At 48.1% G+C, this 23,578-nt stretch overlaps 1 protein-coding gene across 3 annotated transcripts in view; it reads left to right on the plus strand.

Moving 5' to 3' along the window:
- Positions 1-23,578, plus strand: part of ANKS1A (ankyrin repeat and sterile alpha motif domain containing 1A) — a gene marked incomplete at its 5' end in the record, with an annotated part of 112,800 nt that overhangs the window by 40,086 nt on the left and 49,136 nt on the right. For all 3 annotated transcript variants that reach the window (XM_080633193.1, XM_080633194.1, XM_080633195.1), the window contains 4 exons: positions 99-295; positions 2,536-2,625; positions 6,444-6,561; positions 13,334-13,905. In XM_080633193.1, the coding sequence (XP_080489319.1) occupies positions 99-295; positions 2,536-2,625; positions 6,444-6,561; positions 13,334-13,905 (977 nt within the window). The remainder of the gene's footprint in view (positions 1-98; positions 296-2,535; positions 2,626-6,443; positions 6,562-13,333; positions 13,906-23,578) is intronic.

Below are 23,578 nucleotides of genomic sequence, written 5' to 3' on the forward strand. Positions count from 1 at the left end.
CATACCATGACAGTCACTAGCACCCTTCTTCTTCAAGTGCTGCCTTTCCAGGGGCGGAAGCCCTGAGTGATGTCTTTGTGTCTCTCCTCCTCTCCCAGGTGATGTGGAGAAAGCAGTTACAGAACTGATCATAGACTTTGATGTGAACCCAGAAGAGGAGAGCCCATATGAAGCTTTGTACAATGCAACGTCCTGCCACTCCCTGGACAGCCTTGCCAGTGGGAGATCCTCAGATCGAGAGTCTCTGAATAAGGAACCTGAATCAACTGGTCTCAAAGCAGCAGGAGTCAGGCCTGTATGTAACTGTCCTGGGTTCAGCAGTAGCAGTCATTTTTTTCTCCTTCTTAGTAGCTGGTGCAGTGCTGTGGTTTTGACTTTCGGCCTGGGAACAGCGCTGATAACACCGATGTTTTTAGTTACTGCTCAACCGTTTACTCTGACCAAGGACTTTGTGAGTCTCGTGCTCTGCCAGGGAGGAGAGGAAGCAGGGACAGGACCCCTGACCCAAACTAACCAAAGAGGTATTCCATACCACAGCATGTCATGCCCGGGATGTAACTGGGAGTTACCTGGAAGGGCTGGCTCTCTGCTCAGTCAGGCTGTTTTTCAACGGGTGGTATTGTATTCTCTCCCCTTGTTATTTCCCTTATCATTATCATTACTGGTGGTAGCAGCAGTGGTTTGTGTTATACCTTAGTTACTGGACTGCTCTTATCTCAACCCATGGGAGTTACATTCTTTCCATTCTCCTCCCCCTCCCCCGGGGAGCAGAGGAGGGGGGAAGAAAGGGCAGGGGGGGAGTGGACTGCATGGCTAACTTGATGACAGGGTTTAAACTACAACAGTAGCTATGTGTGCTCCTCCCTGCTTGCCTTAAGGTAGGCAATGTGCCTTCAATTTCATGATTTTGCAAAGGCTCTCAATCCCCCAGCTGGAGAAAGTCTTTAAACCCATCCCTGACATTGACTGCAGCAGGCAGGTACCTCCCCTTTTCACTGGCCTCTTCACATAACCCCTCTTGTATTGCCCACAGATAGCCACTTCTTTGTGCTGATTTTCACCTCATGTTGCATCCATCTGTTTTCTGGCTGTTGAATTTGGGTGCCAGTGGATTTGGGTTTGTCAGGACACTACACTCAGCTGAAGGGCTAACTTGTGTAGAAGAATGATTTGGAAACTTGCGTGCAGCATTTTTCTCATCTCTCTTGCTCTCTGCTTTGCCCAAGAGAAGGCTCTCAAGAAATTAAGAATGTCTCATTGGAATCTAGTTGGCAGTGGAACCTTTTATTTTGGGGTGTGTGTATTACTTGCAAAGATCTGTAGAGGGTACTCAAGGCTTTACAAAGCAATGCAAAGTTCCTGGAACTGTCTACAGTGAAGTCTTCTTACCTTCTGTTACTTGCATTTGCTGCCCCCTTAGCAACCAATGCCTATGGGGCAGATGCTGGCCTTGCAGTGTGCTGTGTCAGCTTCAGGGGTGCTTTTCTGCTTAGTTTTGCAAAGCCTGCTCTGTGGATGTAGTTCTGGACAAAAGGCAAAGAACAATTAAACTGCTGCTGGTACAGAAACCATGATTCCTGTCTCTCTGCAGGGGGGCATCATTTTTCCTGTGCTATTAGCAAATATAGTAGAAATGAAACAAAAGCTCCAGAAGCCTGGCATTTCAGGTAGATCTCTCTAGGATGTGCAGTACACTGTCCTGTTACTAACTCAATCTTGGTGGCTTACATCTGTCTATGCACTGTCCTGTGTTGATGGTGTTTGGTGTGAAATAAGCTCAGCTCTGTCACAAGTAAGATGAGAAGCTGAACTGCAACGAAAAGGGAGAAGGAAGGATGTGTTCCAGGAGCTTGCTGGAGTTTATCCCTAAACTTGCTTGGTTTTGGAGTGAGCAGTCCACCTCTCCGTCCTTCCCTTTGCCATTAGATGGAGCTGTTGCAGGGCAGGAGGTGACCTGGAGTTGTGTTCAGCCCTGCATGGAAGCAAAGCCGCCGAGCTCTCGCTGCCCACAGGCAATGCTGGGATGTTTGAGGAATGCAGCGCTGCATTGTCTCTTGATCTGTAGGGTTTTGCACTATAAAAGGTTCCCCTGGAATCACTTACTGTTTTATTAAGACACAAGTGATGTCTTCCCTTTCTACCCATTTGCATGATTTCATTACTGACCTCGGCTGTGTGTTGCCCTGCCACTGAGATTACCAGTGTGGGTCTGAATGACCTGGCTGAGGTAATGAAGCACTAAGCCTGTGTAAACAGCACCTTCCAGCCCAGCAGTTTCATTCTCCTGACAGCACAGTTGGTGCTCACGTGGGCCAGAGCTGGCCTTGTGCAGTGTCACCACTGCAGAGCACAAGTGGGTGCTCTGTTATCAGTAGCAGCCTCAGGCTCTGTGCTGGTAGGACTGAACTTCTCCACTGACATGAATTCGAGGAGGTCCTTACCATGCTGCATCCACAGCAGCATGGACACGGTGGCGGGAGCAGAAGGGGATGTGCTTTAACACAACACAGTTGACTGTGATCTTCTAAATCACAGAGGGAACGTCCACCGCCACCTGCCAAGCCACCACCTGATGAAGAGGAGGAGCAGCATGTGGAGAAGATAGGCCATGGTGCTTCCTGTGAGGTATGTGAGGCTTGATCTGGGGTGTTTTACAGGAGTGTGGTGTAAAGATCAGTTTAATTAATTTGGGAGGAGCCAACTATGATATTAACCTTGCAAGCTGGGTTGTGAGTGGGAAGTTTTCCTTCATTCCAGCATTGCTGCTGTCACTTGCCATGGGAACTTCCTTTGTGCAGTTCTTCCAGGGCACCTCTGTGTTGCCCTTTAGCCTTACTTTCCTATTCTTGGCTGGGAATTCCCTTAGGAAGAGGTTTTTTTCTGACTCACATTGTGATGTGGACTGTTGCCCATTTGTAATGATCCCACCAAATGCATCTTCACTTGAGACTGAAACCCAGAGGGCCATTAGTTCCTGTTTCCACTGAGCTTCCAGATGTGGAGGAGCAACGTGGGCTTGTGGATCCCACTGACATGAACAGGGATCAGGGGTTTGAATTCAGCCGAGAATCTGGCCCAGCATATGTTAAAGCTGTCTCTGCAGAGGTCAATGCATGTGAGCTGCTTTTTGATGAAGCTAAAGCCTTCCTATTCTGCATCTTTGCTCCTGGGCTTCCAATTGCTCATTTTTACTCCATTTTACATCACTTGGATGTGAGGGCTTTGCAGGAGACCCATCTATGGGGGGTGTGAAACCACAAATGTGCCTTGGCGACTTCTGACACCCAGGAAAATCTTCAAAGCAAACCCAGATCTTGAGGATTTCCTTGCTTTTCCGAGTGCAGTGGGTTGTATGTAAAACAAGTGGAGTGTGTTGTAACAGCCTCCCATTCACCAGATGCTTTGCTTTGAATGTGTTGATCTGCTGAAGTTCCTACAAGGCAGGAATGTGATCTGTTTTCTGAAGTATGTCGCATCTACATGAGACATGAGTAAACATTATTTGCTTTAACAGAACTGGCTTTTTCTAGAGAGTAAAGCTCCAAACACTGCATAATTTCACCTGAAACGTGAAACTGTGGGCTGATCTCTCCACTGCTGTTGAAATGGCTTTGCAGGATGATAACCAGTCCATGGCTGGCTGGCTGGCAGCAGAAGAGAGCTGCAGAGCCGGTCACAGCATAATTGGCAGCAGAACGTGTTCATGATGACAAACACTAGGGAGGGAAGCATGCACTGACTGCCCCTGCTGAGTTATCTTGCCATATTTAACTATCAAGCACCTGCTGGGTTGTCCTGGTTTTAATGGCTTTGGAAATATGATCCATTAAAGGAAGTCTTGCTGGCAAATAGACTTGTACAGAGTGACTCGCTGGGGAGATCTGGATTTATCACCAAGTTCGTTGATAGAACTTACGGGCAGTGTGTGTGTCGCTGCCTTCTCGGTCTACTGATAAGGCTGGTTTGGCTGTGATTCCGTGCTGCTTCTGGGATGCTTTGCTTTTCTGACTCCTGCCCCTTATTTATCATCTCAGTACATGTTCCCCCTGGGTTGGGCAGGCGTGAACAGGAATAAGCTTAGGGAATGCTGTAAATGTCTCATTGCAGCATCCTGGTCTGATCCTCTAGACCTGCCCTCACATTAGAGCCAGGACAGTCAGTCATTGAGTATTCTGGGGCTGGGCCAAGCTGTAGTTTGGAAAGTAGTCTTTTTATTCAGTTGCCAAGATGGGGCTATCAGTCAAAGCAGATGTGCATAAACAAGAAAGTTTTCACTTTCATCATGGAAAAACATGAGTACAAACAGGCAGAAGAGCTGATTGTTTGAGGTGCTCGAGTGCCGCCTTCCACTATCTGCAGAAACCTTCTGGGGTTGGAGCTGAGTAAGAGTCTGCATTGGCAAATGAGGCTGCAGTTTCACTTGTTTACTCCTCATCTCCAAAAGGGAAGTGCAGATGAAAGACAAGGCACCATGATTGTTCCAGCAGCTTGGTGTCCAGCTCTGCTGAGGGAGGAGAGAGAAAAGAGATGAGTTACCCTTTCAAAGCCTTCCAGAGTTCATTGCTGTGGATTAAATACGCTTTGAAGAGCATGCTCATTATTAACATCATCTTATTTTTGGGCTTTGCTCATAGTGAATATTTCTACATGCTCACCAACGTATAAATAAATGAAAGATGAACTGGAAGAAAAGTTGGTTTGATTTTGTTACTCCTGGCTGCAGAGCCTACAGAGCAAGCACAGTTCTCCAGTGAACAATGGTCTTCATTTCAGGTGAATTTAAACCTGAAACTCTATTAAAAAAATCTATATAGAGCTTGGAAGGATGAGAGATGGAGAAAAGAAAGTGTAACCAGGTCTATAAATAAATACACAAATGTTTACAAAGCGAAAGCTGGGAATTGCGTATTGCTGGGGAGGTATTGCCTTTGAATGTGTTCAATGCATTTGAAAGAGGACAGCACAATGATCATCATCTGTAGAGTCTGAGGAGTATCCTAGTGCCTGCCAGAGGTCCAGGCTGCAACTGCTCTGAGGGCTGCTGCTGTGCAGCATTTTTCCAAGCTCTCTGGCAAGAGCTTGTCACCCACTGTTAAAGTCTGATGGGTTTGTGCCACCATCTGGTCAGAGGTTTTGTTCCTTAATTTGCTCATGATGAGCATCTTCACCTCAAAAGGAACAGCTCTGCCTGACAGCTCCCGTTCCAAGCAGGTAAAACAAAGACTTTCTTTGCCGGACACGGCCCATTTCCTCCCATTGAGAAAGTTGATTTAAAAGCCAGGCACGGATGTTGGAATCCTGTCTGTGCTGCTGGCTCCTGGTGCCTCTCCAAGCCTGCCTAAGCTTCCAGAGGTCCTGGCTAGACTGCTGGCAGGTAGGTACCTATTTGCCCTTGAAGCAGCCTGGATGCTTTCACTTTGGGGAAGAAACTGGAGGTGGTGCTTAGTCTACTGTCTAGACAGTGGCTGTTCCAGAGCAGTACAAGAGCCCTCTTTGGGGGGATGTCTTGTTCAGACCTGTTCTTCCTTGTCTTGCAGGAGGTCAGGATCACTTGTTTTCTGGCTTGGGTTTGGCTCCACCACCCTGGGCTGTAGGCACACACGGCTCCTGAGACAGGATTGCATCAACCTGCCAGAGTCTGGCCAGGAGATGGTGCTGGAAGGCAGCTGACCATGCAGGCAGGGTGCCCTGCAGCCCAGTTTAGCCCAGTTAGCACTGGGATGGCACATGTGGCTCTATAAGGATGTCAAACCATTGGCACTGAGGTAGACCAAAGTGTGAGTCTGTGGCAAGACTCATTTGGATCTTGCTTCAAGACCATGCACATGGATGATGCCTTTCCAGAGCAGCTTGCTGGAGGGTCTCCTAGTATTACAAGCAACTGCTAATCAGAGACTTTTGAGGATTAAAATGAGCACAATCACTGCTGCACGTCCTGAGGTTACACTGGGTTTATACAGTGTTGCCTGAGGCTCTTTAGTCCTAAATCGACTGTGCATCCTGAGGTTAGGAATGCTAGAGCTGAGACTTCTGAGAAGGAGGAAGGGATTTGAGCTTTTTATTTTCTTTAGCCATGTCCCAATAGAGCAGGAACTAAATAATGAATGACGATGCAGATTCCAATAGCGACAGTAAATCTGATGAACAGGAATAATGGCCTCAGCTCTTTTTTCCCCTCCAGGCTGTCTGCAGACCTGGCACAGTGAATCTGTCAGTGACAGACAGCTGTTGGCACTCTTAAATACTATAAAATAAAGGGGGTTTGGGTGGTTTTTTGGGGGGTAAAAAAAAAGGGGGTATTACATTTTGGATCCCACTGCACAGCGAAGGTGTTGCATCTGCCAATTCCTTGCTTAAACCATGGCATAAAGAGGCCTTGTGCTTTATTGCTGGGATAAATAGCACTGCTTTGTGGAGCTCTGCATTATGCTGTTTTTCATTAGGCCTCTGGTGCACGAGGAAAGAGCAGGGGAAGTGGAGCTGAAGAAGAGGAACACCCTTACGAGCTGCTGCTTACAGCAGAAACTAAGAAGCCTGTTGCAGTGGATAGGAAAACGAAAGGTAAGTGGCCATCCAGAGAGCAGAGCTGTTTGCTTAGGTGCATTTAAAGGAAAGTATAGAGGGCAGAGAGTAACTGGAACAGTTAAACTCTTTGTTGGGTGGGGTGGCTGGGTCAGCATTGCAATTGTTTCGTTTCCTGGTAATCTTTGCTTTTAGAAAGGAGAGATCTAAATGTTCCGGTACAAAATGTACACAGAGGAAGGGCAGCTCTATTCTGACAACTGAGAGATTGCAAAGAGCTCTTCTGTTAACTTGGGAAATAAGCAAATCCTGGGCAAAGTCAAGTGAATGCAGAGGGGTGGAAGAGATGATCTGATACAAGCATTCATATGAGCTGTATTCTCCATCCAGCTGAACTTGAAGCCCTGCTGGCTTTGCATGTTTATACCAGCAGATGATTTGCCCTGCTAGCCTGGTCTTAAAATCAACATCCCCCCGTGTAGTAAAGCTAATTTGAGATGTAAACTAACAAGGGAGGAAAACAATCATGTGTTGAGCAAGCCCCTTTCTAGAACGGACTGAAAATCCACCACGTAGCCAGGTTAAGTCTCAAACTAGTCTCCCTTCTCCCAGAGGGACTTCTGTGCTTTACAAAGGATCTGGGAACACCTTGTCTCTTGTGTTTGGCTGGTGCTGGGCTGTTTGGCTTTCCTTCAACAACAACAAAAGATTAAAGGAAAAAACATCTTTTGCTTTATTCAGAAGTCCTGAGCAGGAATTTTGAAGGATTTAATTTGAACTGTAAACCTGGAAACCATCTCACTGAGGATGAACAGAGGATAACGAGGACTTGATGTGATGCCTCACTGACTGCTCTGCAAGACCTGCAGGTTTTTTTCCTCCCTTCCTGCAGCATGATAGCTTCTATTCCCTGAGTCCTGCTGTACTCCAGGCTTGGATAGGGTGGCACAAGAGGTCATTGTTTTCCCACCAGCATTTGCCAAAGCCACTTGCTGCCGGAGGCAAAGTTAGGATGCTTTTCAGGTTGGTGTTTTGTGGTCTCAGCCAGGAATAGTCCTTGGGTGACAGCCATTGAGCCAAAAGCTTTCAGGCTGTCTTTTCAGTGTGCAGCTATTGCTGGTTATTCAAGTGTAATCTATTCCTGACTGCTTTGTTCCTTTCTCTGGCTACTGTGTCCAGGCTTCATGAATATGAGTGTCATAATTGTGTGTCAGATTAAAATAAAACCTCAAAGTAATGCATCTGCTTGTCCTTGATGCAAATCTCTTTCCCTGAACACATGAAGACATTAGTACTGCAGGCATCTAAGCCTCATTTCATGGAGAGCTTACAGGAAGCATCTTTAGCCTGTTAAGGATCCAGAGCAAAGTCAGATAATGAACAGCTAGGATTTGGTCTATGGACAGTGTTACTGTGTTTGTAACAGACCTAGAGCCCTTCTCACTGTTGTAGTGGGAGAAATCCAAGGACGCAGTTGAGTTTTCTCATCTTCCAGGACTTGTCTGCTCTCTTAAATGCAATTAGCACCGACTGATGTGGTGGAGGTGAAGAGCTGCTGCTTGGGAGAAGGGGCCCAGCCAGCAGATTTCTCATCTCTTGCATTTCAGCTTGTCTGAGCCATCTCCCATTGCTCTTCATGGTGGACCTGGAGAAAGAGACTTGATTGTTTGTCCCCCTTCTCCAGAGGGTACCAGCTGTTTTCCATGACATCCCAGAGTGATCCCTGTGGCACAAGCATATATGTGACTGTGTCCTCAGCTGGCAGCTTTCCTTGTACTGCAGGAGCTGCTGAGCTTTGACAGGGCCCCATGTCATCTTCCACCTCTGCTTTGGACTTCAGGCTTCTCAACCCTAATATGAAAAGAGACACTGACTACTTTTCTGGTGTGTGTTGTTCATCCCTTCTTTCTGTCCCGGCCTTACAGGTTGCTTCTTTCTGCACAGGCGTTTCCTAACTGCTCTGGGAGGGTGGATCAGCTTTGAAATCTGCTTTACTATGCTGGGAACAAAAGCAAATGTTTCCTGCTTTTGCAGTACTTGGGGTCAGATGCCAGGAGGACATGTAGAAGAAGATGTAGCAAGTATGACGTGAGGTATATACTGATAGGATTGGGGGAGAAGATGCATTTAGGGAGTAGCAGAATCATTTTGGTAAGACGTTAAACAAGGGCTGAAGGAGGTACTAAGGCCTTACTTGGGGTGTTAGAGAATTTTCCCACCTCTGGATCAGAAGGGTCCTGGAGCATCAAAGGCAGCAGCTCAGTCCCAAGACAAGGAGCAGGCTGAACATGGCCTTAAATTGTTTCTTGGCTCTCGATCTGAGAGACTGGGCTTCTAGATGTTACTTGATGTGTTCTGGAGGAGCCTTTGGTCAGAAGAGGAGGACTCTGATTCTTCTGGCGGATTGAGAAGGGCTTTTGAGGGCAGCTGAAAGGCTGAATTTCGGGCATGCTGGGTTTAATGGTGCCTTTCATATGTGATAGCTGTCTTTGTTTCTCTGGCTGTGAGTTGTCATGTATGCAGCGAGGAGATGAATGTGGTATTATCCGCCTGGCTTTGGTTGCCTTTTGTGTCCCTTGCAGCAGTTTGCTGTCACATGCTGGAGCACTGGGACAAGTTGGCCTCATGTTTTAGGCAGAGTATCAGAAGTGGTTGAAGCCAAATGCTTTCCCATCCCCTTTGGTAAGGAAACTATATGCAATCACATGCATGAAGTCAGGGTGTTCAGGACTTGTAACTAGGCCAAGGGCGGTGAACTGTGTGTGGACTGACCAGGAGGAGACTGTTCAGCTCCTGCATTCAGAGACCTGATGGAAGATGGCTGCAGAAAACACTGCTGAGTTTTGATGTCTGTCTTGCTTCTCAGGAGAGTCACCCACAAGGGCTGTCAGCAGTAACCAGCTGCAGGTAGGACTCGGTTCCTTCTGATAGTTTTAAAACCTGGTATTTGTTGAGGTTCTGTTGTGCTGCTTCCATAGGAAGCCCAGTAGGAAGTGTCTACTTTGCCCTTCCTCTTGCTAGGGTTTTTCTTTGTGGTTATACTGGTTCAACCAGATGTATGACTGAGCTCCAAACCAGGGTCTGAAATGAGCCAGTGATAAAACCAAAGCATGCTGCAGAGAGATTTAAAGGAAATATCTCTGCACAGAGCCAGATTATGACCACAGGAACAGCAGGATGCATTATCACTGTAGGGAGTCCTGGGGGACACATGGGTATCACAAACAAAGGTTGGAAGGGATAGAAACCCCCTGGTTTACCACGAGGTGAATGATAGTGTAGAACCAGAGCCTACATGCCTTCCCTTGGTTTCATTATGGCTGGAGGACAGATCCCTTTCCATGTCTCAGATCCAAGCCCTCATTTCTGTTGTCATGATGTATTTAGAAGCTTCTCTCCAGAATCATATTAAGCAACTAGGGCAGTGTTTTATTGCTCTTCCTTGAAAGGGGGATAGAGGAAGGAGTACAGAAGAGCACAAGTTCAGGTAGCTTTTGGAGAATAAACTACCCAGCATGACTGAGCTTGGCGAGACTAATCCAGGAGCCACTGTACAGGTCTGGATTTCACATGCAGTACCTCACTGTAAATGAGCCATTGGTTCAGTTTTATTGCAGCTGAAGGTTATTTTTGCACTTCTGAAATGCACCCTAAAGGCCACTTTCCTCCTTGCTGGCTTTCTGTGCCACAGGAGATAGGTTTGCATGCTCCTCACTTGACAAATTCTGACATGATGTAGCACAGAGAGCCTTTTCTATATCAAAGTTAGAAGCTAGGGTATGCCCTTGCTAGTTCTAAGATTGGGGAGCTTAAGCAAAAAGCAGCTGCAATAACAGCTTCGTTCTCCTAATCCAGGGACATGAAACAAATCCTGCTGATGATATACAGGGAAGGAAACTCAATTGAGGCAGGGCAATTGCAGCTCAGTGTTAGGAGTTTAGGGAAGTGCTTCGTATCTGGGATCATCAGGCTGCTGGCAGAGGAGCTCGTAACTGAATCCTGCCTGGGAAGCTGACAGGCTGTACCCAGAAAGGGGCTCCTGTTCCCTTTAGGTGTTGGAAGCAGCCTCTCCTGTTGGTGAAACCTGCAGCAGGCATTGGCTGAGGAAGTCAGGACCAGTCAGATGTCTATGTTTGGGTGTAAGATCAGCTAAGGGAGCTGGACAGAAGTCCCTGTGTTAAGGACGTTTCCCTTTCTCAGTTTAAAAGTGTCACTGTACGAGGGTGCTTTCACATCCCTGAGTGTAGCAGATGGATGGAACTGGGGGCTCTCTGCTTTTCTATCACCTGAATATTATTTTTCCCTTCTCCAAATTCACTACACCCCTAAAAAATGACTGCTGTTTTCATCTTTGTGCCATGAGGAAAGTATTCAGCACATCAGCTGGATCATGTCAGTAACCTGTCCTGAAAAGGTCTATCTTCCTGATGTGGCCAGTGGTGGTTCTGGCTGATCCTGAGGCCCCTTTAGTTGAAACCCTCAGGGTTCCTGCCACGTGCACCTCAGTGATAAGAAGAAACAAGATGACTGTTCCTACATGAGTTCTGTCTGCATCTTTCAGAGCAGGCTCTGAACATCTCCTTCATGATGTTCCTCACATCTTCCGAGCAAGTGCTGTTGCTCTTGCTTCATCCCTTCCTTCCCTGGCAGCTTCCTTGTGTTTCAGGTCCTTCACGGGCTCGAGGATGAATGGCGGCTGTGATTTCTGTTCAACAGGAGTCCTTTTGTGAGGCTCGGGAGCTGGATTTGGAGCATTTTGTTCTGGCTGGACTCAAGTGTTCCAGCACGTGGCACAAACTTTCACCAGCCGCCCCCCTCCCTTCAGCAGAAATGTCAGTAAAGGTTAAGCTGGGGCATGGAAGAAATGATTCCCAGGGAAGGAAAGAGTCTGAGAAGAAAGGCTCTGGATTTTGCAGGAGTTTTTCCCTCCTCATTAGGTTACTGTGACTGTCCCTTCAATGCTGTGTTCGTCTTCCCAGGTCGGTAGCTTTACCTTATTCAGACCAGTCTGTCCTGTGAACGCAGCATGTCTCATCTCCTCTTAGGTTTCTCTCCAGCATTACAGCTTCATAACTTTATGCAAAGTAACTGAACATAGTCTGGTCTTTTGATCTCCTGACGGGGTGCTGCTGTTGGCACTCCCCAGTGTTGGGAATGGTGCTGGTGACGCCGCCTGCCTGCAGGGAATGTGCCTCCCCCTTGGCAACTTCAGCCACACAACTTGTGGTTTATGTGCCCGTGCAGGATCATCAACAACTACTTCATTGTCCTGGAATCTTTAACTCATAGGATCCAGACTGCAATAAGGCCTCGCATCACTTGATTCCAGTGGGAAGCGTGGTCTGCGGCGCGCTGCCCAGGCAGTCAACCTCCGCTCGGGCCTCTGCTGCTCCTGACTCAGCTGCCAACCGAGCAAAGTGCTTTGAGCATCTTGTGGAGTAAACACATACCTGCGAGAGGGACCCGCTCCGCTCAGCACACAGGGGGCACAGTACAGCCCATCTGAGGTGGCCTGCAGAGACCAATGACTGATTGTTCCTGCCTCATTCCTGGCGTTAGGGCATAAAACCAGATGGGTGTTAGTGTGTGAAAATGCCCTGGTCAAGCTTAGTGCTGGGAGGGGTGCTTCTGGGGAAGGAGTTGATCCCTCTCTTGTTGCTAATAGGCTGCTTTTAGTTAAAGATAAGTAAAATTCATTAGTGTATTTTGCCTTACTGAAATGAGGATTCCTTTGCCTTGGCTTCTGAGAGCTGCTGTCTTGCAAAGCAAGCAATTTCCTCTTCACATCTAAACATCCTCCCTGTGTTTGAGCCACGTTATTGGGGTCTGAACATCCTCCCTGCATTTCAGAGCCATGCCATGGGGCTGCTTTTCTTTATTGTTCTTTTTTCAGTCTTCAGAGTGAAGGGTGTTTCTTCAGCACTAAATGAAAGTGGTTAAAACTTGCAAATACTTACGGGTGCATATAGGAATCCTTGCTGAACTAAAGTTATGCTCTTAGCTCTACAGTCTTGCTTTTACAGTTCACATGCACGTTCAGCTGTGACCAGGGTGAGTGCATGGATGTCTGTGCACACACTTGGCAGTTGGGATCAATTATTCATGATCGATGCAGGGCTGTGGTACCTGATATTAAAGATGTTGGTGTAGCAGTGTTGTGTTTCTGGGACAGCCGGTGCTCCGCTGCCTTAGCAGATGAGACCGCTCTGTGTTCAGGGCTTCCCTTGCAAGAGAGAGGCTTCTTGAACTAGTCTTTTTATTGCCTCAACTGTTTATTTCTCTCCCCTGAGTAGGGAGGAGAGGTTAAACTCAGAAACCACTAGGGAGGAAAGCAGGGGTTGTTTTTGGGGGATGGATTTTGGAACTGGCAGGTTGATTACAGTCCAGAAGCTTCCCCACCCTGCAGCTCGTGCCAAGAGCAGGGAGCGCTGCTCTAAATAACACTTTGGCCTTTATGGAAATCTATCAGATGTTCCAGGAGCCTCCGACTCCGCTTCTCCTACCTCACTTGCTCTCTCTGCAGGATATAGTTAGCACTTCTCTTAGCCTTATATAGCAAGGCCTGATAGTTAGTGTTAACAGGAATAAAACAACAAGGAGAGCTGCCAGATTGCATAAATCAGGCCAGTGTTTGGAATTTCATAAATGCCATGACTTTGGGTACAAGTTGAGCACGCGGAACAATACGGAACTGTTCTCTCTTTATCTCTGCCTCCCTTGCTGAGGGAAGGCAGGGGGGAGAGATGGAATTTTGCTGCTTCTTCCCTGTTTCTAATTTCCTCCCCCCTGCCCTGTTTTCATCTCCTTGAAGACCACAGGAGGAGCAGTGGCAGCCGCAGCCAGGACTCTGCTGACGGTCAGGACATCCAGGTTCCGGAGCAGTTTTCAGGGTTGCTTCACGGTTCTTCCCCAATCTGTGAGATAAGTGAGGACCCTTTCAGGCTCGTTTCCTCCGTGGAGAAAGGAGGCACGGAAGCTACAAGCCAGGCACGTGCTATGCAGCTGGAGGATGCTGCCTTACCTGCCTGTGGCTCGGTACGGACCAGCTCTCCAGACCAAACCCAGAAAGTGGTCTACGCGACCGTGCAGCACACGCACGTCAACCGGGCGGATCCTGGAGCTGTAGTCACGCCCCACGTGCCCCAGCACCCCGGCGGTGCTGAGGAAGAGGGGGACAGAGCTGTGGGCAGAGCCCACCCAGGCAGCAAACCCAAAGCTGAGCTCAAACTCAGCCGCAGCTTGTCGAAATCAGACTCTGATCTTCTGACCTGCTCTCCGACAGAGGACGATGCCATGGGGAGCCGGAGCGAATCGCTCTCCAACTGCAGCACGGGGAAGAAGAGGCTGGAAAAGTCCCCGTCCTTTGCTTCCGAGTGGGATGAGGTAAGGCTGACCTTGCTTAAGAGCTTCTGTGCCAGGGAATGTGTACAGCACGAGCTCCTCTCTATCACACAGGTGGGGGTTCTGGGTGGTTCTCATTACTTGTGCTAACTCTCACATTGTATTAACAGGCAGTTAAGTGCAGTGGGGGAGAAGCGGAGTTGAAGAAGTGAGGGGCTTTACAAAGTAGCTCAAATTCAGGGTGTGATTTCTTTTTGGCAAGCCAGATGTGGTTTTACATCCCCAGAATGAAGGAGAGTTGATAACGGTGCTCCTCCCAAATCTGTGTTGACCTCCTCTTTCCAATTCTTCCCCTATGCACTCTCCCAACATCCAGAGGGGAGATGTTCTGGCTCTGGGTCCCTGCTGCTGGAGGGGTGAGCAGTGTCCTGGGTTCAGGGGATGGAAGGAAGAGAGTAATTAGACTTTGTTTTATGTATTTACCATCTCCCACTTTCCTCTTCACATATTTACTTTAGAGGCTTGTTAGCAGTCACTTTATTATAGCACAGGAAGCCTATGGATAGTTAAATATTTCATGCTCAGAAAGTTGGCCGTAGTGAAGCAGTTGGGCGAGATTAAGTGTCCCTCTGAAATTCAGCACCGCAGCATTACTGAAGCATTCTTTGGAGATGATTCTCTGCTGGTGGAACAGCAGCACTGCACAGGAGATAAGCTCACATGAACCACTCTTTGTACACTGAGAGGAAATAAAACCCCTGGCGTGGTGCTGGGGGTGTGGAGCTGTGTGTGCTGGGCATGGGCTGGTTGTGCCCCTGCTCACCTGTCCTCTCTGTGCTGAGTGATGCTCAGCTGCCTCTCTGATAGAGAGAAAATCATCTTTGGTGGAAGAGGGAGGTTTTCAAAGGTGCTACCAGCAAAGTGGGAATCCCTCCTTGGTATGAGGCTAGCCTTCAGTTCATACTCTCACTCACTACAGCGTTTCAGGGCCCAAATAGCTCTATTTTCCTCTGTAGCTGTTTCGGTTGTAGACGCTTTGCTGTTAATCACCTGGGTCAGTAGGAGCATGATGTTAGCGAAGGAACCTGTAGCAGAAGCCAGAGTTGAAAGGATGGGGTAGTTCTCACTGTGCTTTTCATGCTGAACTGAACTGTTTACAGCGGATATTGAAAGGGAAGAAGCCTTTGGCTTTGCAGTGCTGCATGACTCCAGTAGTAGCAGAGGTCAAGTGTTAGTGTGCCTGTGCTTCCTCTGCTCAGAGGAACAACCCCCAGGTCTGCTTCCCTGCTTGTAAACAAAGAGCATCATTTCCACCCAGTGTCAGCCTAACAAGGCACAGGAGGAAAACCTGCTTTTCCTTCCCATTCTGTTGAGGTGAGGAAAGCAGAGAAAGAATGTGAAAAATTCTCATCTGGCTGCAGCGGGGCAGGTCTGACTTAGATTTGTACTGTCAAAACCTGATGGTTTTCTTTGGCTTCCTCCTTTCTGGTGCAATTTAAACAATTTGTGGAATTGCTTTAATCTGGGAGCAGCATCCTTTGGCTAAAGCACTGTCATGGCCTGTCAGGGACCAGCCAAAATGAGTCTGGACAAAGGTTCCTCCTCCCTGCCTCAGTTTCCCCATCTGTGAGATGACAATAGCCTCTTCTTGCAGGATGGTTTTGTTCCCACTGAAAAACAGTATGGAAAGTGAAATATTGTCATAAGAAAGGGGAGAAGCCATCAGCTGGTGATTCTCTGCCTTTACCTTGATTTGCTCTTTGATTTCTAAAGACTATAGAGGCATTTTGGGTCTCCTGACTCCTGGTTGCACTCTGATGCTGTCAGCCGGAAGGGCATGGTTCACAGATCGATCTTGTATAGAAGCAGCATAAAATGGAGCTGCCGATAAAGAGTTTGTATGGTAAATAGTTTTGTAAAATAAACCTTTTATGATGGTTAAGAAACAGTAAAGATGCTCCTTTGGGGAGTGTTTGGGGTTTCTTTGCAGTGATTTGTATGTGCTGGTCATAATGGCAGCAGTGAGATTTAAGCATCAGTTAGTGCTGTGCTTGGAGGTTTTGTTAATTCCCTGAATGGGATAATGCAGCTGCTCTGAATTAGGATCGCAGCCTCTGAAGTTACCAGGCTGATATAAAACCTTGTTGAGCCAAATCGTTGCTAACAGGGGTGGCTCTTCCTGGGTGTTGAGGGGAAGCAATGGCAGATTTATGGGCATTATTCTGTTAATTTTCGTAGTCTTTATGCAGGCAACTGGAGAGGAAAGCGATCCATGTGTGGCTCCATGCGAGGCACAGCTGCAGCAGACAAGCTGTGGGTGTTGCTCACTGGCTTTGCCAGCAGTAGGTGTGTCGGTGGGGCCCTGGGGACGTGGGGAGGGACCTGTTTATGTCTGGGCAGCTGGGATCCATGGGATGCAGCCAGCATCTCTCTGGGCCGTGGGTGAGCAGGGACAGCAGGAATATCTGCTGCTTGGAGGCAAAGGGTCGTGTCCCTTCCCCAGCCGAGCGCTGCCAATGCCCTTTGTTGGAAGTGGAAGGTGGTGCTGGCTTTGCCAAAAGGGTGGGATGGGGAAGAAATGATTCACTTGGCAAAGCTCATCCCTGTTCCCAGTTGCAACTCCCCTGCTCCGCGGACCCAGCCTAAATAACAGATGCTGACAGCACCGCTTTGTGCTCTGTGCTGCAGAGGAGTCTGTTGAGCTTGTCCCCTCTGCCTCCTGACCCACCAGCTTCTTCATGGGAGCAGGGATGTGCGTGGTGCCTCCTCAGCTGCTGTCCCATGGAAAGTCTTTGTAAGCCAGAGAAACTAGGAAAGCAAAAAGCAATGTATTGCCCAGGGAGAGGGGTGAGGGCTGAAAATGCTCAGTTCTCTGAGTGGGAAGCAAGGTGGGGCAGGGGAAGTGTGTGAGGGGGAGAGCTCCTATTCAGCATAAATACTTGAATCCTTCCAAACTGGGCAGAGGGTTAAAAAGATAGATTGGGTTTTCATCATAAACACTTAGCAGATGGGAGATGAGTGCGGCGCGGTGGCAGCTCACTGTGGGGTTTGTATAGGAGGAGGAACTGTTTGTGCTCCTGAAGGAGGAGGGGGGTTTGGTGCCTGGCTTGGCTGCCAACCCCCTTCCTGGGGTGGATTAACTCCCCTCTGCCTTCCTCCTTCATAGAGCAGCTCCAGCCCTGCACATGTGCCCAGGTTCATGGGCAAGCTCTGCTATAGGCAGGCAAACCTCGTGTCCTCCACAGTGGTACTGGAGTCCCTTGGTGTTTGCTCCGCAAACCCTCCCACCAGGGTGTGATCCAGGAGGAGTTGACCTGATTTCTCTCTTGATAGGCTGTTCTGGGTCTCTCTGGATGCAAGGCAACATACACATCTGATATGAATGGTAAGCTGTTAAACAAGGACTAAGGGATGTGTAAGAGCTTTGCTTTGTTCTGCACCTATGCTCTCTGACCATCCCCAGCCAGGTGTAGGTGTTGAATGGCTCCTTCTCCTCCTGCCCCAGCTTCTGTTGTGCTGGGTTTTTTCCAGGTCCTTTTATCCATTTGATAGATCCATCTGTGCCAAAGGAGAGAGACAGGCCAAGGTGAAGTAGAACTTTATCACAGTCACTCACTGAGCTACCACAGCTCTGCTGGGGAAGCAACTTCCTGACAGTGAGAGTAATCAGTGAAGATGTCATCTCCTGGGAGAAGCGGCAGAGGAGCAGTGCCTTTACTTGAGGAGGTTGTCAGATAGTCCTCTAAGAACTGTGACGAAGCTGTGGCAAACATTTCCTGTCCCTTAAATGCTGCCAGGTTGATAAAAGCCATGTGCAGGCACTGAGGAGCAGTGTCCCATGCAGCATTGCTGCTGGGCACTGGTGAGGCCGCACCTCGAATCCTGTGTTCAGCTCTGGGCCCCTCACTGCAAGAGAGACATTGAGGGGCTGGAGCGAGGCCAGAGAAGGGCATGGAGCTGGTGCAGGGCCTGGAGCACAGTGTGATGGGGAAGGGCTGAGGGACCTGGGGAGTTCAGTCTGGAGAAGAGAAGGCTCAGGGGGGACCTGATGGCTCCCTACAAGTGCCTGAGAGGAGGATGGAGCCAGGAGGGGCTGGGCTCTGCTCCCAAGGAACAAGGGATGGGACAAGAGGAACCGGCCTCAAGCTGCACCAGGGCAGGTTTAGATGGAGCTGAGGAACAATTCCTGCCCCAGAGGGTGCTCAGGCATTGGAACAGGCTGCCCAGGGCAGGGCTGCAGTCACCGTCCCTGCAAGTGTTCACAGCCGTGGAGACGAGGCCTCAGTGCCATGGGTTAGGGGTGGCCTTGGCAGTGCTGGGGTAAGGGTTGGACTGGATGAGCTGAAAGGGCTTTTCCAACCCAGTTGATTTTATGATTTGATGATTCTCACAGCACAAAGTGGGGTGGTGAAATGAAAGCCCCTAAGTGCAAATAGCACATAAATGGGCTCTGTAGAGCAGGAAGAAAAGGGGAGACAGTTGGCTTTGGCAAAATGCAGAGGTGTTGGGTAGTATCTTGGCTTCAGGAACTCAGGTTTAATGGTTTATAATAGAGGTTTCTGATGTGCTGCAGCTCCTGTGATTTATCTCTGTTGTTCCTTTCTGCTCCTGCCTGTGCAGCCACGACACCCTGCGCCAGGCAGGCTGCTTTGCTTTGGGGTATTTTGAGGATTGCAGTGAGGTTGTTGTTGATAAAGACCTAATCCAGGAGATGCATCTGTGCAGCCTGATGTCACCAGCCCCTATCGGTATCCATGCTCAGAGCAGAGGTCTGCAGGTGAGGCACGATGCTGTTCGAGTTTCCTGCTCTTCTGGGTCATAGGTGTTGGTAAGAAAAATGATCTATGCAGTGTTTAGGGGCAAGGAATGAGGCAGGCTACTGAGAATTAGCCTCAGACCTGGCTCCTGACACCCCTTAATCCTCTGCTTCCGACCCTCTGCTCTCAAGTAAGTGGGCTCTGGTGATCAATTTGTAAGGAATGGAGGTTCCAGCATCACTGTCACAAAATGAGGTAGTTGCTTTGTGTTTTGTCTTTAGCACTTCTAGGAAGAGATTAAACCTGCCTCAAAGAAACAGGGAACTGCATAAAACGTGCATCTTGCTTTGCATAAGATGAGAAGCACAGTCTGGCACTGATGCATTCCCTCCCCAAGTGAATTAGTTAAAGAATTAATGAATATTCTGCAGCTCATTATGGCACTGGGCAGCCATCATCTATGAATGACTGCAGTGGTGCTCCATGTTTCACTATGTCCAGAAGGAATTCTTTCCCATTGGTGATAACAGTGGATGTTTTACCTGGTGGTGACCCATTTGGGGGCTCTTAATGTCACATAAAGATGGATGCCAGGAGTAAATGGCACATGTGTCATACCTTCCATTTTGGGTTGTGAAGAGCTGGGGAGCAAGTTGTTAGAGACTGTGGCTGCTGTGGGATGCCTTAAAGTACTTGAGCTCATTAACCTTGGGCTGCTTGGGTGCTGAAGTACCTAGTGGAGTTAGTGCCTTAATTACAGGCTTACAGCTGAGAATTAAGAACATTTGCATTGAAATGTGAAACTTTCAGGAAAAGCTCTTGATGTAAAATCTGCGGCTGCCTAAAAAGGACCCCAAAAGTTGAAATTCAGAGCTGCCAGCTTGCCTTGAAAGAAAATGCAAATATCCTCCTTGTTATTCCGGGGGAGAGCTGCTGGTTTTGTGCCTGGGGAAGCTCAGTGGGTTTTGTTGTGAGGAGCTCCTGCAGCTTACCTGGTGATGGCTCCCATATGGCCCAAGCTGTGGGTTAAAATACTGGTGTTTAGGTGAAAAACACAGGAGAGATAACATGTTCATCCTCTCTGTATCCATCCCACCTGCAATGTGCAGGCTGGACATCTCATTTCTGGCTTGACCTGGTGTGCTTACACTTGCATGGACCAAAGACCCTTGCCAACAGCCTCTACCTCCTAAAAGGAGGAACCAGAACCTGGTTCAGGTGTTTAACACCTCGCTTGCCCTGGGTTTAGCTGGTGGGACCAGGCAGAGCCTGTTTTCAGTGTGGGGTGGGCTTGGTGTGCTTCTCCATCAACATCCCTTGCCTAGAGCTGCCCCTCATTTCTAAGCTCTCATTCCAGTTGTCCCTTTGCCTGTTTGAAATGGTTTCTAATTGTGTTTTGTTTAGGGGAAGGGCAGTGATGTGGTCAGTATTTTTGTTCTGTTTCTGCTCTTCTAAACAAGTGTGTCCATCAGGATCTGAATCAACTTAATTATTAGGCTGATTATTCTATTATCTCCATATCCCAATGTTTCCTCTTGTTTTTCCTGTGCTAAGGTCAGGAATTCTTACATCATCCTTTATGTCTCTTTTCCCTTTGTCTGCAGTGGCGAGATTTTCTCCATCCTGCTTCACTTTTTGAAGTGAAAGCTTTTGTGTTTCTCCTGCAAATGGCTTGTTAAAATCATAACCCAATAGTGAACTGAGCCAAGCCAAATGAAGAGAATTGACTGGTTTTATAGGTAAAATTGGTTGGTGTTCTGGTCTGGATAAAGACTTTATTCCTTTATTTAGCAGCAAGCTTTAGACATTACAAGAATGATATTTGCCAGCCCTCTGAATCATATCAGTCCATCTGGAACAAGGCAGGTATCCGGGGTGGCTCTCCCTAAGGCAGGTTTGCAAAATACAATGAGCCACTGCAGCTTATCAGTTCCCCTGCATGTGGCAGATGCCTCCATCCACCCATTCAGAAGGATCTGTGAAAATGCCCTCAATACACAGAGATTTCTCCCTCCTGATATTTATAGGTCACTAATTGGAAACTGAACGTGGATCTAACTTAATCTGTGTGCTTCCAGTGTGCTAGATTAATGTAACTGCAGTGCACATCGCTGTTTCTGTAACTTTTCAAGTGTATTAGCTCAGTGTTTCTAAATCAGAAGCTTCTGATTCTTCTATGTAAATTATTGATGCTCCGATGGGTACTTTGGTTATGTAAAGATCTTGTGATTGTTGGTTTTTGGGGCGCTTCTTCAGGAGCAGAAGTGTCCAGCCTCAGCATCCTTACTAAATCCAGTCTTTCTTTACGTTCTCTTCCACTTTACATCACATCCTCCAGCACTTCAGAAGCTTTTAGTTTTAAAACAGGGTTTCTGTAGCTCTGTCTCAAGTCTCCAAGTGGGCTTCCCCATGCCCTGTTGCATCCTGCAAGCTGGAGGCAACCTCTGTACCAAGACCCTGGCATTTTGGCTTTGTGAGTTAGGATGTGAGAGCATGAAAACGTAGCTGTGAAGACAGTGAATTGATTCAATATTCTTAAGGGGGGGGGGGTTGCCTGTTTTTAGTGTGAGTTCAGAATAACCAGCATCCAGCCATCTCACTGCTGTGAGCAGATGCAGTGTGCAGTTGGCCACTTTTATTCTCATGTTAACAGCAAATTTTACTGGGTGTTTGTCAAAAGAACCCTGCTATTTGGAGGGCTCTGAGACTGCAGAGCCACCACACACTGCTTGGGAAATGCAGATTTATACCCAAAGTTCCTTTCCTTTTGGTTTGTGTTCAGATCTGTACAAAAACATAGACTGGAGAGTGCTATGAAGCAACAGTCCCTGATCCTGCTCCAAATGAGTTTCTCAGAGACCATATTAAGCCAGAAAATGTGTGTGCCCTGATCAGCAATGAGCAGTTGCAAAACATCTAGAAATAACTACCAGTGTTAGTGAGTCCTTATGCTGTATGTGGAAAGCACATGCTGCTGGAGGAGGATGCAGCATGGGAGCTCGAGTGTTGAAATGAGCCTCGGACAACTGGCTTGCTTTTGTAGTTTAAATTGGAATTAATAAATTGAGCATTATTTTCTCCAGGCCTTTGGTATTTGTTACTCTGAGCTCATAACACAGGCTGGTATCTTTTGTGTACACAGAATATATTGAGTGATGAAATATGAGGCTTCTGCTCTCTGGGATGGTGATGTTGAGAACACAAGCTGAAGCATCATAATCTAAACTACAAGTGGTTTATGTGCTGTCACCAATCTAGAAATGAGGTTCATGGCCCAGACCCAAATTTCCCAGGACTACACTTGCACTAAGGAGCCAGCAGGTATTGTCCCTGTGCCTGCCTGCTCTTATTTGCAGCTCCATCTTTCAGACGTCCTAGGGGATGCTGCGATCCAGCCATCCCCTGTGCTCCCAGGGCACATCCCAGCTGCGTGTGAGGAGCTTTCCTTCCACTTTCAGGGATGCAATGTCACAGAATCCCAGCCTGGTTTAGGTTGAAGGGACCTTAAAGCTCCTCCAGTTCCAACCCCTGCCACGGGCAGGGACCCCTTCCACTGGAGCAGCTTGCTCCAAGCCCCTGTGTCCAACCTGGCCTTGAACACTGCCAGGGATGGGGCAGCCACAGCTTCTCTGGGCACCCTGGGCCAGCGCCTCAGCACCCTCACAGGGAAGAGCTTCTGCCTAAGAGCTCATCTCAGTCTCCCCTCGGGCAGGTTCAAGCCATTCCCCTTGGCCTGGCCCTACAGGCCCTTGTCGTGAAATCTCTCCAGCTTTCCTGTAGCCCCTTTAGGTATTGGAAGACTGTTAAAGGTCTCTCCTGAGCCAGTTAGTGACACCAGGTATTGTTAACCAGAGACTTTGCTGGGGATAGTTCCTTAGCTCACTCATGCTTTGCATCGGCAGGGTAAACAGGGAAGCAGGCAGGACCTTATTGCTGGTTGAAGCAGCACCTGCTCTACTGTCTCCAGATGAAGGTCTGCACACAGCATCTTCTTGGCTTGCCCTCTTCCTCTTAGCATCCTAATCATGGTGTTTTGAGCCTGTGTCATGGTGGCTTTTAGAAAAGCTGCCCTAGTTCTGTTGGCTTGCCCCTCTGTTACCTGTGCTGTTGTCATGTCAAACCCCAATTATTGTGGATCTGCAAGGTTCTTGGAAGCTGCAGCAAGTTCAATGTGCATCCCTGTGGGCTGGGAGAGCAGCAAGGGTTTAGAGGTACAGCTAAGAAATATGGAGCATCATGTTCAGTGTTGTGGACTTCATTTTGGGAAGGCTGCCTGAGGTGTCTTTTCAAGCGTGTTTCTTAAAAGTGAAATGAGAAGCAGGAGGAGTTGGGCCAGTGTGATTCGCACTGCACTGAGAAGCCTGGAAAATCATAGCATCATAGAATAGTTATGGTTGGAAAGGACCTTAAGATCATTCAGTTCCAACCCCCATGGAAAGTATCAGCTAAAGGGCATTATTGTCATTGATGGGTCTTGTGGTATTAGTTTTGAGATGCACAAAAAGCCTAACTAAAGCTGGTTTTCCATTCAGTCCATTGCTGTTCCAGGTTGGACAGGCCTTGGGCATCATGGTTTAGAGGAAAGTGTTCCTGTCCTTGGCTGGAGGGCTGGAACTGGGTGATCTTAAGGTCCTTTGCAGTCCAGACCATTCTGTGATTCTATTTCACAGGGTGTTGGGTGTTCTGCACCATTGTGCAATTCCCACTTGAGTCATGGGCTCGTGCTGACCTCTTCCATCCCCTCCGGACCGCATCCCGCGTCTCTTGAGATGATTTCACAAGTCAGCAATTAAAAAAGCAGATCCTCAATCTTGATTAAATAGCTCTGCTTTCTTCTTTGTTTTTCCAAGCAACCCCAGAATAACTTGCTCCTGTTTACTAGAAAACCCACAAACCAGTTGGAAATGGCTTGGAGCACCTTGTAACTGTCCAACACAGTTTCAGCCACACTGCTGATG

Source organism: Psittacula echo, assembly GCF_963264785.1.
Source record: "Psittacula echo genome assembly, chromosome: 22".
NCBI classification, from domain to species: Eukaryota; Metazoa; Chordata; class Aves; order Psittaciformes; family Psittacidae; genus Psittacula; species Psittacula echo.